General features: G+C 37.1%; 1 protein-coding gene across 5 annotated transcripts in view; it reads left to right on the top strand.

Moving 5' to 3' along the window:
* Positions 1-13,271, top strand: part of QRSL1 (glutaminyl-tRNA amidotransferase subunit QRSL1) — a 33,367-nt gene extending 20,096 nt beyond the window's left edge. For 3 of the 5 annotated variants that reach the window (XM_027601954.1, XM_027601952.1, XM_027601956.1), the window contains 2 exons: positions 6,413-6,618; positions 9,117-10,122. In XM_027601954.1, coding sequence (XP_027457755.1) covers positions 6,413-6,618; positions 9,117-9,337 — 427 coding nt within the window. In that variant the 3' untranslated portion in view covers positions 9,338-10,122. Of the gene's footprint in view, positions 1-6,412; positions 6,619-9,096 lie in introns of all 5 variants that reach the window. The other 2 variants (XM_027601953.2, XM_027601955.1) reach the window with 2 other exon arrangements.
* The last annotated feature ends 3,715 nt before the right edge of the window (positions 13,272-16,986 follow it).

The following is a 16,986-nucleotide window of genomic DNA, read 5'->3' as shown; positions in this document are numbered from 1 at the left end:
ACACTCAAGAGTACATTAGTAGCATGTCTACCAGGTCTTATGAGTTGAGATATTTGCTAAAGAAGCAAAATCCTTATGATTTGAATTAGAAATTATAATTAAAAGCCTATTTATAGTACTTTTAGTTTCTGGTTATTCAAATGCAAAAAAACATTCACACTCTAGCTAAATGATTAGTACAAAACTAAGTAGGAAGCCCTGAAGAATTTTAACCTCATTAAATGTCCCCTATTTTTGCCATGTTGGCTTATTGTTGTTAGAGACTTAAGCAGGAAATTACATTGGTGTATCTTGAAAAATTTAGCAAATTAACTTAGTCTTCCCCTACATTATGTATCTGTTTGCTCCAAGAAAGAATTCTAAATTACTAGGGCTCCTACTTAGATTGTCTTCAATATAAATTTATTCATCTTGCGAATAGGATTCATCTTGCATACCACCAAGTCTGTCTAAGAGGACAGGAGAAGTGTGAAAAGGCAAGAATGATTGTTGTAATGAAAAACTCCTGCAGTTTTTTTACATTCCCTCAAGGACAGAAAGCATTTTGCTCATCTGTGTATCCCTTCAGGGAAGATATTTAGGATTACTTTTTCCAAAAATATTATTTGAACAACCATGATGAAAAACAGCATGGAGGTTCCTCAAAAAATTAAAAATAGAACTACCATATATGATCCAGCAATCCTACTTCTGAGTATATATCCAAAGGAAATGAAATCATTATCTCAGAGCATTATTCACAATAGCTAAGACATGAAAACAACCTAAGTATCCAATGGTGGTTGCCTGAGTCTGTGGGCTAGGGGAAATAGGGAGATATTGGTCAAAGGGTACAAACTTGTAGTGATAAGATGAATAAGTTCTGGCCTGGGTGGCTCAGTCAGTTAAGCATCTGCTTTCAGCTCAGGTCATGATCTCAGAGTCCTGGGATTGAGCCCCACAGAGCCTGCTTCTCCCTCTGCCCCTCACCCCACTCATGTTCTCTCTCTCCCTCTCTCAAATAAATAAATAAAATCTTTAAAAAAAAGATTAATAAGTTCAGGGGATATAATATACAGCATAGTTACTATAATTAAGAGTACTGTGTTATATACTTGAAAATGGCTAAGAGAGTACATCTTAAATGTTCTCACCACACACACACACACACAATTGTAATTATATAAGGTGACAAATGTGTTAATTAACCCTATTGTGGTAATCATCTCACAATATATACATCTATCCAATTATATTGTACACCTTAAAATTACACAATTTTATATGTCAATTGTATTTTGGTAAAGCTTGAAAACAAAAAGCCTAAAAATACTTGATTATGTTCCATAGTAAAACTCTTTTCCTGCAAACAAAACTGATATTACCTCACACCTGTGAGAATTGCTAAAATCAAAAACACAAAAAACAACAGGTGGTGAGGATGTGGACAAAAAGAAACCCTCCTGCGCTGTTGGAATGCAAACTGGTGCAGCCACTGTGGAAAACAGTATGGAGGTTCCTCAAAAAGTTAAAAATAAGACTATCCAGGGGCACCTGGGTGGCTCAGTCAGTTAAGCGTCTGCCTTCAGCTCAGGTCATGATCCCAGGGTCCTGGGATCGAGCCCCGCATCGGGCTCCCTGCTCCACGGGAAGCCTGCTTCTCCCTCTCCCACTCCCCCTGCTTGTGTTCCCTCTCTCGCTGTGTCTCTCTCTGTCAAATAAATAAAATCTTAAAAAAAAAAAATAGGATTATCCAGCAGTCACACTACTGGGTATTTACCCAAAGAATACAAAAACACTAATTCAAAAGGATGCATGCATCCCTATATTTGTAGCAGCGTTATTTACAGTCGCCAAGATATGGAAGCAGCTCAAGGGTCCATCAGTTGATGAATGGATAAGGAAGATGTGGTGTATATATACACAATAGAATATTATTCAGCCATAAAAAAGAATGAAATCCTGCCATTTGCAATGACATGAATGGAGCTAGAGAGTATTATGCTGTGTGAAAGAAGTCAGTCAGAGAAAGACAAATACCATATGATTTCACTTGTGGAATTTAAGAAACAAAACAAATGAGCAAGGGGTGGGGCAGGGGGAGAGAGAGGCAAACCAAGAAACAGGCTCTTAACTATAGAGAACAAACTGATAGTTACCAGAGGGGAGGTAGTTGGGGGGATGGGTTAAATAGGTGATGAGGACTAAGGAGTGCACTTATGATGAGCACCTGAGCACCAGGTGATGTATGGAATTGTTGAATCACTATATTGTACACTGTATGGTAATTAACTGGAATTAAAATAAAAACTTTAAAAAAATAAAACTCTTCTATTTTGACCAGATGATTGTAATGATTTTCGAGTAGGAAAAGAAAATGGAATGTTGCTGAGAGGTTTTCTAAGCAAAGACTTTCATTAAGTGGAAAATGTTGCATTTGCCTAATATATAACTGATCAGAATCAAATTGTGTATCTCAGGGCACAAGTTGATAGACTATCTAGGTCACTGTAACAGCATATAAAGAAACTGAAGGAGAGGAGTCCGAAAGCTTCTCTATGGTCACCGGTTGAGGGTATTGACAAAAGGAAGTGAGAATTTCTGCTGGCCTCCCTATCTCTGAGTCAGGGAACTTAAGTCAGCTTTTTTGTTTTGAGGGGTTTTGTTTGCTTGTTCATTTGTTTTGTGAGGGGAGGACAGACATGAGTGATAGGAAAAATGGAATTTGGGTATACTTTTTTTTTTTTTTTAGTCTTAAGTCAATTTATGTGCCAGGAACTATAACAACTCCTAACATTTTTTTTTCTTCATGTGGTACCTCAGTTTACAATTTTGTCATTCTTCTACTACCTTTTGTTCAAAAAACACAAATTAATTGAATTAGGAATCCACAGTTTATTTTTAATGAACATAATTATTTTCATTTGAGCCACATTTAAATCTGATTTTTACTGTTTGTCTTCAATTTGTCCTATCTGTTCTTTCTTTTAACCTCTTTTCGTGCCGCCTTTTACTTTTTCTTTAAATAATAACTTTTCTCTTAAAGAGATTTAAAACAAGAAAAAAAGTCATTTATATTTGTCCAGATATTTGCTATTTCTGGTGCTTTTTATTCCTTTGGATAGATCCAAATATCCATCTGGTATAATTTTGTTTCTCCCTAAAGAACTTTAATATTTCTTGTAGTACAATCCTGCTGGCAATGAATTCTTTCAGCTTTTGTTTATATGTAAAAGTCTTTATTTTACCTTTAATTTTGATATTTTCTCTGGGTATCAAATTCTAGATTGATGGTTTTTCTTTCAGTGCCTTAAAGATCTTGTTCTGTTGCCTCCTGACTTGCATAGTTTCTGAGAAGTCTATTGTCATTCTTGTCTTTGTTCCTCTGTGTATAACATGTCTTCCCCCCCCCCCCCCGCCCCCAGCTGATTTTAAGACTTTATCATTGGTTTTCAGGAATTTGACTGTGATGTGTCTTGGTGTGGTTTTCTGCATATTTCTTCTTGCTTAGGGGTTTGTTGAGCTTCTTGGATCTGTGGGTTTATCATTTTAATCATATTGCCTAAAGTAGAGTTAAATTAGCCTAGATGAAAGGCCATTTTAGACTCATCCTTGCAAAGCTTTTTAAGAAGGAAGCCTTGGGGGGCGCCTGGGTGGTTCACTTGGGATCAAGCCCCACATCGGGCTCCTTGCTCAGCCTGCTTCTCCTTCTGCTTGCGTGCTCTCTCTCTCTGTCAAATAAATAAAATCCTAAAAAAATAAAATAAAAAGGAAGCCTCGAAAGGATCCAACAGATTCTAAGTAACTTAACTGCATCCCAGAACAAAGCCCAGCACCGTTTAAAGGAATGCAACAAAAATGCAGCAAATGACAATGTAAAAGTTGCCATGCCCATTTTAATCAAATTTGGAAAAGTTTTGGCCACTGTTTCTTTAAAATATTTTTTCTGACCTCCCACTTCTGGGACTCCATTCATACGTACGTTAATCTGCTTGATGTTGTCCCACAGCGCACTGATGGCTCCATCCTGGTGTTTGTTTTTTGTTTTTGTTTTGTTTTTCCTTTTTTAGTCTTTTTCTCTGTGCTTCCTTTTGGATAGTTTCTATTACTATCTTCAGAATCACTGATCTGTATCACCTGCTGTCAGTCGCATCCAATGTCATTTTTATTTCCTATTTTGTATTTTTCATTCCTAGAACTTCCAAGTAGGTCTTCTTATCTCTTCAATGTCTTCATGATACCATGTTTTCTTCTACTTTCTTGAACATATGGAACATATTTACAGGAGTAAATACATGTTTTAATGTTCTTATCTGCTAATTCCCACATTTCTGTTGTTTCTGGATCTCTTTATATTGATTGCTTTTTACCCCCTAGTTATGGGTTATATTTTCTGCTTTTTTGCATGGCTGGGCGTGGCAACTTTTACATTGTCGTTAGCTGCATTTTTGTTGTATTCCTTTAAATGGTGCTGGGCTTTATTCTGGGATGCAGTTAAGTTACTTAGAATCTGTTGGATCCTTTCGAGGCTTCCTTTTTATTTTATTTTTTTAGGATTTTATTTATTTGACAGAGAGAGAGAGCACGCAAGCAGAAGGAGAAGCAGGCTCCCCACTGAGCAAGGAGCCCAATGTGGGGCTTGATCCCAACTGAACCACCCAGGCGCCCCCCAAGGCTTCCTTTTTAAAAAGCTTTGCAAGGATGAGTCTAAAATGGCCATTTGTCTAGGCTAATTTAACTCTACTTTAGGCAATACCCTTGAGGAATTCTGCCAGATGCCTCATGTGTTATGAAGACTTTCCTGCTTTGGCCGTTAGGAACACACACTATTTCTAGCCCTGTATCAGCTCTTGCAGTTGTTTGACTTTTCAGTGATCCTTTCCCCAGCCTTGAGAATGTCCTCTCCCTACGTGCACACGTCAGTACTCAGCCAAAGACTTGAGGGATCACTCTGCAGATCTCTTGAGCTCTCTCTGTGTGCTATTTTCTCCACTCCGGTACTCAGCAAGCAAATTCCAGGTGTCTTTGCCTCCCTGCACTTCCAGTCCCCGTCTCTAACTTCCTGAAAACTCTGTTTAGGTTCCTCCTGTCTGGGCTGAGGCCTGGAAACTGCCTCCAGGCATTACGCTGGGGAAATTAAAGGGCTCACTTATTTCCTTCCCTTCTCTCAGAACTCTCTCTCTTGAATGCCTGTTGTAATAGCTGAAAATGGTTGCTTTATTTTGCCTAGCTTTCTGGGCAAAATAAAGCAGGGAAAATTACTATGGGTAAATACTAGGGTATGTTACTATTTACTATAGTAGGGTAAATTCCATCCTTCTATCATTAATGGAAGCAAAAGTTGTGTTTTTGAACCATATTTAAAGTAGGAAGAAATTTAATAGAAAACAAATTTTTGCTTGTGTTTGAATAAAATTGAGGTTTGGGAAATGCTGTTAATGGCATTATTTAAGCCATCAAGTGTTATTGTTGTATAAATTATAGGTGATACCTGCATTTCTCTCTCTGTCGACCCTGTGGTCAAATGATAGTAAAGATATTTGATATTTCTATAGGATTCTTTTAGAGTAAAAAAAAAAGCACATTTTTATGTTTATTATATTTGGTCCTCAGTAAGACTGGAGTAGTTACATCCATTTTTACAGGTGAGGAAACTGAAGTTTAAAACAGGACTTTTGCCAGCCTTTGTATCCACTTCAGGAGGATCTAAAGAGTGCCTTTTTCCCTTTCTTTGCATCATTGACTTGGAATCACTTTTATAAGTGGCTAATTCCTTAATCTCTTCAGAAAAGTAAGCCTCTTTCCTTGAATTTCACATTTCCATTCTTGGGGTATGCCTATCCATAAAATATAAAATTGCAAACACTGTATACTTTCTCCAGTTTCTGTTTCCAGAGCCTGTTTCCTAGTGTCTAATTATGATGGCGTATTAGAATTTTGCAAAACTTCAGAATCCTTATAATAATGAGTTATCATTATATTACAGATGAAGTAAGACAGTATAATAGAAAAAGGATTAGAATAAGCCTCCAAAGACCTAAGTTCTAGTCTTCCCTTTACCACTGCCCGTCTTTGTAACCTTTGCAAAGTCATTTAATTACTATGCACTTGATTTTTTTTCACCTGAAAATAAATGTTCTGGTTTAATGATACCCCTGGATGTGGATGATACCCACTTATTTAATGATATCACTATTTTGTGATTACATGTGTAGAATTGTATCTAGCAGTGAATTTTGATTAAACTCCTGATACACAAATTTTTAGAAATAACAGCACAGTTGAACAAAAATCATTTATATGTGTTGTTAGGAATCTTAGTGCTGCCTGCTTATAAAGGCCAAGAATCCAGTCATTCTTTCACAAGCCTTGCGTGTGAAAATTGATTCAAAGAAATTAAAAAATCCTTAAAATATCATCTGTTTTTCCACAGAAACTATGAGAATTATTTCATTAAGGCACAGAAAGTGAGACGACTCATTGCTAATGATTTTGTGAATGTTTTTAACTCCGGAGTGGATGTCTTGCTGACTCCCACCACCTTGAGTGAGGCGGTACCATACCTGGAGTTCATTAAAGAAGACAACAGGACACGAAGCGCCCAGGATGATATTTTTACACAGGCTGTAAATATGGCAGGTGAGGATCCCTTGGGAATGTTCTGAATTTCTTCAAATTTTTAGATAGGCACCCTGGTCTTCAACTTAGGTTCTAGCTAGATTGTTCCCTGAAGGCAACAGCTTGTCCTTCTGGAATGTTAGGAATGTGTGTACGTGTGTGCATGTGTGGTATGTGCACATGCTTAGGCATGCGTGCACTTGCAGTCACCATGCACATGCATACTCAGAGTCATTCTACTAATAACGTAATTTTAACTTTTATTTTGGAAATTTTCAAACCTACCGAAAAGTTGAAAGAATGGTATAATGAATACCGATACACGTTTGCCTGGATTCATTCATTATGCCTAATCTGCTTTCTCCTTTCTTTCTCTCTGTATACACACACACACGCACACTTTTTTTTAGCTGAATAATTTGAAAGTTTCAACATCATGATACTTCACCCCTAAATACTTTAGCATAAATCTTCTAAAAATGGTGACATTCTCCCACATAACCACAATTCTGTTATCACACCTAGGAAAACTAACAAATATAATAATATTCCAAATATAGTCCATACTTAAATTTTCTCAATTTTACCAAAAATGTCTTTTATAAAATTGTTTTTCCCCATAGATATATTACATTTGTTTATGATCTTTTTAAAATTTAGAACAATATCTCAGTTTTCTGCTTTAGGTTCTTGGTTTTTGTTTTTTTGTTTTTTTTGGAACATATCAGACTTTTATAATTTGTGTTTCAATCATCAAACAAAATGTAGAAAACTCAAGAGGTAAAGGAAAGCCTGTTGTATTTCCCCGTACTTTTGTTTACTATGTTCATTTCTTCCTGGTATATGAAGATTCTTTGTTTTATCATATCCTTTCTGTTTAAATTCCTTTAGCAATTCTTTTAGGGTAGGTCAGCTGTTAACCAATTCTTTTAACTTTCTAAGAATGCTTGATTTCCTTTCATGTTTAAAGGTTATGTTCACTGGATACAAGATTTGTGCTTGACGTTTCTTTTCTCTAGCACTTAAAAAATGTTATGCCACTTTCTTCTGGCCTGCATAGTTTAATCCCCCCCTTTTAAAATTTTTGTTTTAATTGACATTGACTTTTTTGAAGAGCCTAGTGCACTTGCCCTATAGGATATCCCATCCATAATCTGGATTTCTTAGATTGCTTCCTTATGATTGGGTTGGGTCAAACATTTTGGCAGAAATACTACATGGTCTTCATGTCAGGAAACAGTAAATGTCATTTTGTTCCACTTTCAGAGACTAAGTTGATTCCTTAGCTAAGGAAGTAAGTGCCAGGTGTTTTCCGTGTAAAAGTATATTTTTCCTTTTATCAATTATAACCAATTGGTGAGGTGAGACTTTGAGATTGTGTGAATATCCTGTTCCCCAAAAATCTTGAACCCAGTTTATGTCTATTGATGATCCTTGCCTGAATTATTTCCTGGAGAATTACAAAATGCTGATTTTTCTGTCATTCTTTCTACATATATTAGCTAGCAGTCTTCTTTAAAGACAGCTTTGCTTTTTTAAAAACTCAGTGTATTATAAACAATTACTGTCATTATTGGTTTTGATGCTCAAATTGGCCAAGAGCCCTTTCAAGTTACATGTAACCTTTAGACCTATCCCCATTAATTTCTAAAAACTTACTTACTTTATGGCATAACAAGATATCCCAGGATCTTGTGCTTTCTTTGCCCCAAACCTGGAATTAAAACTGAGTTACTATTTCTTATCTATCAAATTGGCAAACATTCAAAAGCTCAGCAATATATTCAGATGGTAATGCTGTAGTGAAAAAGCATTTTGCTGATGGGAGTTCAAAATAGTACAACTTTTTTTGGAGAGGAATTTGGCAAATATCTAGTTACATATGCATTTATCTTTTGATGAAGCAATCTGTATTCATCTGAGAGACTTTCAAAAATACCAAAAAACATGGGGCACCTGTGTGGCTCAGTCAGTTAAGCATCCGACTCCTGATTTTGGCTCAGGTCATGATCTCGGGTGGTGTGATCGAGCCCTGCATCATTGGGCTCCATGCTCAGTGGGGAGTCTGCTTGAGATTTTCTCCCTCTTCCCCTCCCCCTGCTCTCTCTCTCTCTCTCAAATAAATAAATAAATCTTAAAAAAAAAAAAAAATACCAAAAAACATATACACAAGGTAATTCACCCAAGCATGGTGTGAAATAGCTCAATACTGAAAACTACCTAAATGCCCAACACCCAACCATAGAAGAATGAGTGAACAAATTATGGTACAAACCACATAATGGAGTGCTATGCAGCTATAAAAAAGGAATGAAGAAAGTCTCTGTGAGTTGATACACAGTGATTTCCAAGATATATTAAGTGAGCAAAGGAAGGTACAAAAGCATGCTTATCGTATGTTTTTTGTCATTTTTTAAACCTTATCTGTCTTGTACCTACTAGCACTGGAAAGCAGACTAAGTCTCCCCTTCTTAGAATGGAAAATTAATCAGCTAATAGGGTTTCTTTCTTGTCTTCAGGATTGCCAGCAGTGAGTGTCCCTGTAGCCCTCTCAAACCAAGGTTTGCCAATAGGACTTCAGTTTATTGGACGTGCATTTTGTGACCAGCAGCTTCTTAAAATTGCCAAGTGGTTTGAAAAACAAGTACAGTTTCCTGTTATTCAACTTCAAGAACTAATGGATGATTGTTCATCAGACTTTGAAATTGAAAAGTTATCTTCTGTTTCTCTGAAACAGTAGTGATAAATATAGCATGCAAATTAAAATAACTTGAAGATTTTATATTCAAGAGAAGTCGGATGATCTTGCTAAAGGCCTGTAATTTGGTTCAGTGTCAACACAGTCATTCCTTAGAATCACTTTTTAAAAACTCCTGTGATACAGTTAATTATAAGTCATCTGTCAGCATTTATGAAGTATCCACTAAGTATAGAGTACAGGATTTTTATATTAACACAGACACGTGTTCCTGGAAAATGATGCATTCTGCAAAAATGTTCATTAATAAGACCTTAGAGTAAAGGTAAACTTAGGGATATGCCTCTGAGAAGTTGTACATCTTTGTAACCAAAGTGCTAATAAAAGCTATAATTTGTACCTCCAGAGAAAACCTCAACAGCCACACAGATAGGCAATTCACACGTAGTGGAGGCTGCCTCGGGGGATGTTAAAAATGCACAAAAACAATAAAATGGGAATATTTGCTTCTGAGTGCTGAACAAAGGAGGTAGAAGAGGAGCTCTGAGCACTGGAGGAAGTGCAACCTGTTGGGCCCCAGAGTCATTCAAGACTGGGGGTATGCCTCTCTGGGGAGGAGCCCAGGTGTAGACGCTCTTGATTTCTCTAAAAATAGAGCTGCAATGACTGAAAACTTTCTCCTGTTTTGCTAAAGGTGAAAATTTGACTTCTGCCATCCCAGAACCCCATGCAAAGGAACCAGAACAACTCCATGTGACTTCATTTTCCTATTTACCAATGACAAATGAACTCGCTGGTATCATAGAAACATTTGTTGTAACCAAGAGACCATATTGGACTTGAAACTTGGGAGGCAGTGGAGCATGATTTTAGTGAGAAAGTTTCAAGATACAAGTATATTCAAATGAAAAACTGGTAGGTAATTTGGTGAGGATGCCAAAGATAGGAGGCCCATAGCCTCCTCCCTTACCCCAGATTCTCTATTCCTTATGGTTTCCTTACCCCCTTAGCTTTCTTTACAAGTGCTCTCTGTTTGTGTCCCTTGAGCCCAAAGAGACATTAATACGAATCTGTATTCAATTTGAAAGAAAATTTTACGAAAATCATAGATTTACCTAACAGTCTAAAGTTTTATCATTGGATTTGTCTTTGCCAGAATACCATTGTCATCTCGTGTTGATCAGGTTCTAATTTGGCACTTACATGTTACTGATAAGAATATGGAAGCTGAATTATTATTTAATACATTCACTTTGTTTAGTAAGGAAACAGTCTTTTCTAAATATGAAGTACCTGAGGGAAAAAAATCTAAGTGGCAGAACCTTCTGCAGAGCCACTGGAATGTTGCATGGTAGGAAGTTAGCCTGTCTGTTACTTTCTCATTAATAGTTTTCTCTCCTCCCAGGATCCTTCCACTCCCAAATGGTCTGACAAGCTTTATATAAAATCTTTCTCTGCCAGGCCCACTAGTTTTCTTATAAATCATGACTCTGAATCTGCGAATGAGGAAGAAATTCACAAGAGAGAATTGCATTTTTTTTTATGACAAGGGAAAACCATCTTCATTGAAGGAGCTAATATGATGTAAAAAGCAAAGAATAAATCTTTGCCCCAGTCTTTTTTTAATGTGTGTATAATTTGAAGTGAATTTTTTCCAAAGGATATTTGTCATTTCTCTTATTCCTGTATCTCTGCTTGAGCTGCACTGATGATTTGAATCTGGAAATAGGGAAGTGAAACATTGACTGTTCTCGCATAATACCCAACTAGCATGAAATAATACCTAATTTGTTTCTCTTTCTTCTCCGTCTTTACCCTAAGTCTAGTAGATCTAATTTTACCAAATCATTGTCTGGGAATTTAAGTGGGAAATGGTTTCTGTACCTCTGCTAATTAAGTCCTGAAACTGTTAGCAATTCTGAAAGGCGAAGGTGGGTGAAAGTGTAACATGAGTTCCTTGATAAGACACAGCAAAACAAAAAGAAGTTAGATTCAACCACAAAAGCATCAGTAGAGTGAAAGAATGTGATGAGATCACAAAACCTGGCACCCCAACACCACCTAGAGCCCAGGGAGCAAGTGGGAAAGTCAGTGTTCCGTGTTGGCCCCCAGCATTACCAAGAAAATCGATTGAAACCAGGGAGGCAGAATGTTCTCTTTGGCTCTTTGCTACCAGGTCATCAGGAACACAGAGGACCTTGAGCTGGCTAGAAAAGAGCCTGGTACCAAAAAGGAGCTTCTAAAAACGACAAGGAACAGTGACTCCTATTAGGAAATCACCTCTACCTTCTAACGTGGACAAGAAATACCTTTAGGATTTTATTTTTTATGTATTTATTTTTAAAGATTTTATCCATTTATTTGAGAGAGAGAGAATGAGCAAGAAAGAGCCAGCATGAGCGGTGGGGAGGCACAGAGGGAAAAAAAGCAGACTCCCCACTGAGCAGGAAGCCCAACAGCTTGATCCCAGGACCCCAGGATCACAACCTGAGCCGAAGGCAGACACCCAACCAACTGAGCCACCCAGGTGGCTCCCTTTAGGATTTTAGACTGAAGGACTGTGAGGAGAACCATTACAGGGCACCAGCAGGTAGAGCTCAGGGATGCTGCAAACTGTGTCATACCCTGCTCCAGTCAAGGAAATGGAACAAGCTAATGGAATTTTCACAGTAGCTTCTGTTGAGAGAAGATCAACAGTTAAGATCAAGTAGTTAATGAAAATTCATTAACTACTTTTGATCTCCCTTTCCTCAAGCATCTGATTATCTATACCAAGGTTAAATGTTCATTGACTGTGCAAGCCTGGGGTAAGATGTGTTCTAGAAGCACCAGAGGACAGTTTAGAGTAGAAGGTCTTGCTCAGTTATTTCGTGACTTAAGCAGTGTGTACACTAGAACATAAACCTGAAGTTTTAATAAAGGCAAATAATATGAGAAAAACCCAGCCAACATTAAATAAAATTATTAGAGGATTTCAGAGGTTTTTTTTTTTTTTCATTTCTTTTTCTTTACACCTCAATGGAATATAAATCCAGAAGGATTTTAGGCAATTTATTAAAAACATATTATTATGATGGTATAAAAGTAAATAGTTGAGGAAATCAGTAAAGTGATAAAAGTAACAAGAAAGGACAAAACCAGGAATAAAGTTTTAAAATAAAAAGGCTTCTCAAGGTATTTATGTAGATACTTAAACCTGTGTAGTATGACACAGTGGGAAATTTTCCAGTAGCTTACCTAGTGAGTAAGGCCACCAGATTTAAAAATCAAATAAACTTGGGTTTGAGCCCTATTATTGCCATTTACAAGCTGTGTAACCTGTCCGAGCTTCAGTATCCTGACTGAATAAAGAGATAATATTTACTCCAAGGGATGGTTGGGAGGATTAAATTTAAATGATGTGCTGAAAGCACCTAGCATGATGCCTGCTAGACCAAGCACTTAATAATTTGTAGCTGTAAGTAAATGCATACAATTATAAACTTAAGTCATTTTCCTATGCAGTTGACCCTTGAACAACACAGGTTTGAACTGCATGGGTTCACTTACATGTGAATTTTTTTATAAGTACAGTACCGTAAATGTATTTTCTCTTCCTTATGGTTTTCTTAATAAAATTTTCTCTAGCTTACTTTATTGTTAAGAATACAGTATATAATGCATATAACTGCCCAATGCTCTGGCTTCCCCTGAGGATAAAGTTTAAAATATCAGAAAGAACTGATGGCCTGCCTATTTCTAAAGCAATTTCCATGAGCTTTTTTTTTTTTTTATAAAGAATTGGATAATACAGCATTCAAAGACCTGAAGGTCTTCCAAAGGCCAGTCAAATTAAGAGCAAGACCAACATGCTTTTTTAAGAATGAAGCCTCCCAACTTCCCTAATTTGGGGAAGGAAACAGGCATCAAAGTCCAGGAGGCACAGACAACCCCCCTCAAAATCAATAAAAATAGGTCAACACCCCAACATCTAATAGTAAAACTTACAAGTCTCAGAAACAAAGACAAAATCCTGAAAGCAGCTCGGGACAAGAGGTCTAACCTACAACAGTAGAAACATTAGATTGGCAGCAGACATATCCACAGAGACATGGCAGGCCAGAAAGGACTGGCATGATATATTCAGGGCACTAAACGAGAAAAATAATGATACCCAGGTAGGCTGCCATTGAAAATAGAAGGAGAAATAAAAAGCTTCCAGGACAAACAAAAACTAAAAGAATTTGAAAAACACCAAACAAGCCCTATAAGAAATATTGAAAGGGGTCCTCTAAGCAAAGAGAGAGCCTAAAAGTAACATAGACCTGAAAGGAACAGAGACAATATACAGTAACAGTCACCTGACAGGCAATACAATGGTACTAAATTCTTCAATAGTTACCCTGAATGTAAATGGGCTAAATGCCCCAATCATAAGACACAGGGTATCAGATTGGTTAAAAAAAAACAGGACCCACTGATATGCTGTCTGCAAGAGACTCATTTTAGACCCAAAGACACATCCAGATTTAAAGTTGGGTGTGGGGGGGGGGGGGGTAGAAAACAATTTACCATGCTAATGGACACCAAAAGAAAGCTGGAGTGGCAATCCTTATATCAGACAAATTAGATTTTAAGCCAAAGACTATAATAAGAGATGAGGAAGGACACTACATCATACTTAAAGGGTCTATCCAACAAGATCTAACAATTGTAAATATTTATGACCCTAACATGGGAGCAGCCAAATATATAAGCCAATTAATAACAAAATCAAAGTAACACATCGACAATAATACAAAAATAGTAGGGGATTTTAATACCCCCCTCACTGAACTGGACAGATCATCTAAGCAAAAGATTAACAAGGAAATAAAGGCTTTAAATGACACACTGGACCAGATGGACTTAACAGACATATTCAGAACATTCCATCCCAAAGCAACAGAATACACATTCTTCTCTGGTGCACATGGAACATTCTCCAGAATAGATCACATCCTAGGTCACAAATCAGGTCTCAACTGGTACCAAAAGATTGGGATCATTTTCTGCATATTTTCGGAACACAATGCTTTGAAACTTGAACTCAATCACAAGAGGAAAGTTGGAAAGAACTCAAAAACATGGAGGCTAAAGAGCATCCTACTAAAGAATGAATGGGTCAACTGGGAAATTAAAGAAGAACTAAATACATGGAAACAAATGAAAATGAAAACACAACTGTTCAAAATATTTGGGATGCAGCAAAGATGGTCCTAAGAGGATAGTATATAGCAATACAAGTCTTTCTCAAGAAACAAGAAAGGTCTCAAATACACAACCTAACCCTACACCTAAAGGAGCTGGAGAAAGAACAGCAAATAAAGCCTAAACCCAGCAGGAGAAGAGAAATAATAACGATCAGAGCAGAGATCAATGAAATAGAAACCAAAAGAACAGTAGAACAGATCAACAAAATGGAGCTGGTTCTTTGAAAGAATTAAGATTGATAAACCCCTGGCCAGATGTATCAAAAAGAAAAGAGAAAGGACCCAAATCAATAAAATCATGAATGAAAGAGGAGAGATCACAACCAACACTAAAGAAATAACAAACAATTATAAGAACATATTATGAGCAACTATATGCCAGCAAATTAGACAACCTGGAAGAAATGGATGCATTCCTAGAGAAGTATAAACTACCAAAACTGAACCAGGAAGAAATAGAAAACCTGAACAGACCCATAACCACTAAGGAAATTGAAGCAGTCATCAAAAATCTCCCAACAAACAAGAGCCCAGGGCCAGACGGTTTCCCAGGGGAATTCTACCAAACATTTAAAGAAGAATTAATACCTATTCTTTCTGAAACTGTTCCAAAAAAATAGAAATGGAAGGAAAACTTCCAAACTCATTTTATGAGGCCAGCATTACCTTGATCCCCAAACCAGACAAAGACCCCATCAAAAAGGAGAATTACAGACCAACATCCCTGATGAACATGGATGCAAAAATTCTCACCAAAATACTAGCCAATAGGATCCAACAGTACATTAAAAGGATGATTCACCATGACAAAGTGGGATTTATTCCTGGGCTACAAAGTTGGTTCAACATGCGCAAATCAATCAATGGGATACAATACATTTATAAAAGAAGAACAAGAACCATATGATCCTCTAGATGCAGAAAAAGCATTTGACAAAGTACAGCATCCTTTCTTGATCAAAACTCTTCATAGTGTAGGGATAGAGGGTACATCATAAAAGCCATCTATAAAAAACCCACAGTGAATATCGTACTCAATGGGGAAAAACCGAGAGCTTTCCCCCTAAGGTCAGGAACATGGCAGGGATGTCCATCACCACTGCTATTCAACATAGTATTAGAAGTCCTAGCCACAGCAATCACACAACAAAAAGAAATAAAAGGCATATGAATCGGCAAAGAAGAAGTCAAACTCTCACTCTTTGCAGATGATATGATACTTTATGTGGAAAACCCAAAAGACTCCACCATAAAACTGCTAGAACTCATACAGGAAGTCAATAAAGTGGCAGGATATAAAATCAATGCACAGAAGTCAGTTGCATTTCTATACATCAACAACAAGACAGAAGAAAGAGAAATTAAGGAGTCGATCCCATTTACAATTGCACCCAAAACCATAAGATACCTGGGAATAAATCTAACCAAAGAGGCAAAGAATCTGTACTCAGAAAACTACAGAATACTCATGAAAGAAATTGAGGAAGACACAAAGAAATGGAAAAACGTTCCATGCTCATGGATTTGAAGAACAAATACTGTGAAAATGTCTATGCTACCTAGAGCAATCTACATATTTAACACAATACCTATCAAAATACCATCAACCTTTTTCAAAGAAATGGAACAAATAATCCTAAAATTTGTATGGAACCAGAAAAGACCCCGAATAGCCACAGAAATATTGAAAAAGGAAAGCAAAGCTGGTGGCATCACAATTCTGGACTTCCAGCTCTATTACAAAGCTATAATCATCAGGACAGTATGGTACTGGCACAAAAACAGACACATAGATCAATGGAACAGAATAGAGAGCCCAGAAATGGACCCTCAACTCTATGGTCAACTAATCTTCGACAAAGCAGGAAAGAATGTCCAGTGGAAAAAAGACAGTCTCTTCAACAAATGGTGTTGGGAAAATTGGACAGCCACATGCAGAAGAATGAAACTATCCCATTTCCTTACACCACACACAAAAATAGACTCAGAATGGAAGAAAGACCTCAATGTGAGACAGGAGTCCATCAAAATCCTTGAGGAGAACACAGGCAGCAACCTCTTCAACCTCAGCCGCAGCAACTTCTTCCTGGACACATTGCCAAAGGCAAGGGAAGCAAAGGAAAAAATGAACTATTGGGACTTCATCAAGATAAAAAGCTTTTGTACAGCAAAGGAAACAATCAACAAAACCAAAAGACAGTCGACAGAATGGGAGAAGATATTTGCAAATGACATATCAGATAAAGGGCTACTATCCAAAATCTATAAAGAACTTATCAAACTCAACACCCAAAGAACAAATAATCCAGTCAAGAAATGGGCAGAAGACATGAACAGACATTTTTCCAAAGAAGACATCCAAATGGCCAACAGACACATGAAAAAGTGCTCAACATAACTCAGCATCGGGGAAATCCAAATCAAAACATCAATGAGATACCACCTCACACCAGTCAGGAT

This window comes from Zalophus californianus, chromosome 7 (genome assembly GCF_009762305.2).
Source record: "Zalophus californianus isolate mZalCal1 chromosome 7, mZalCal1.pri.v2, whole genome shotgun sequence".
NCBI classification, from domain to species: Eukaryota; Metazoa; Chordata; class Mammalia; order Carnivora; family Otariidae; genus Zalophus; species Zalophus californianus.
Note: the sequence above shows the minus strand (reverse complement) of the source record. Positions and strands in the feature narration are given on the sequence as shown.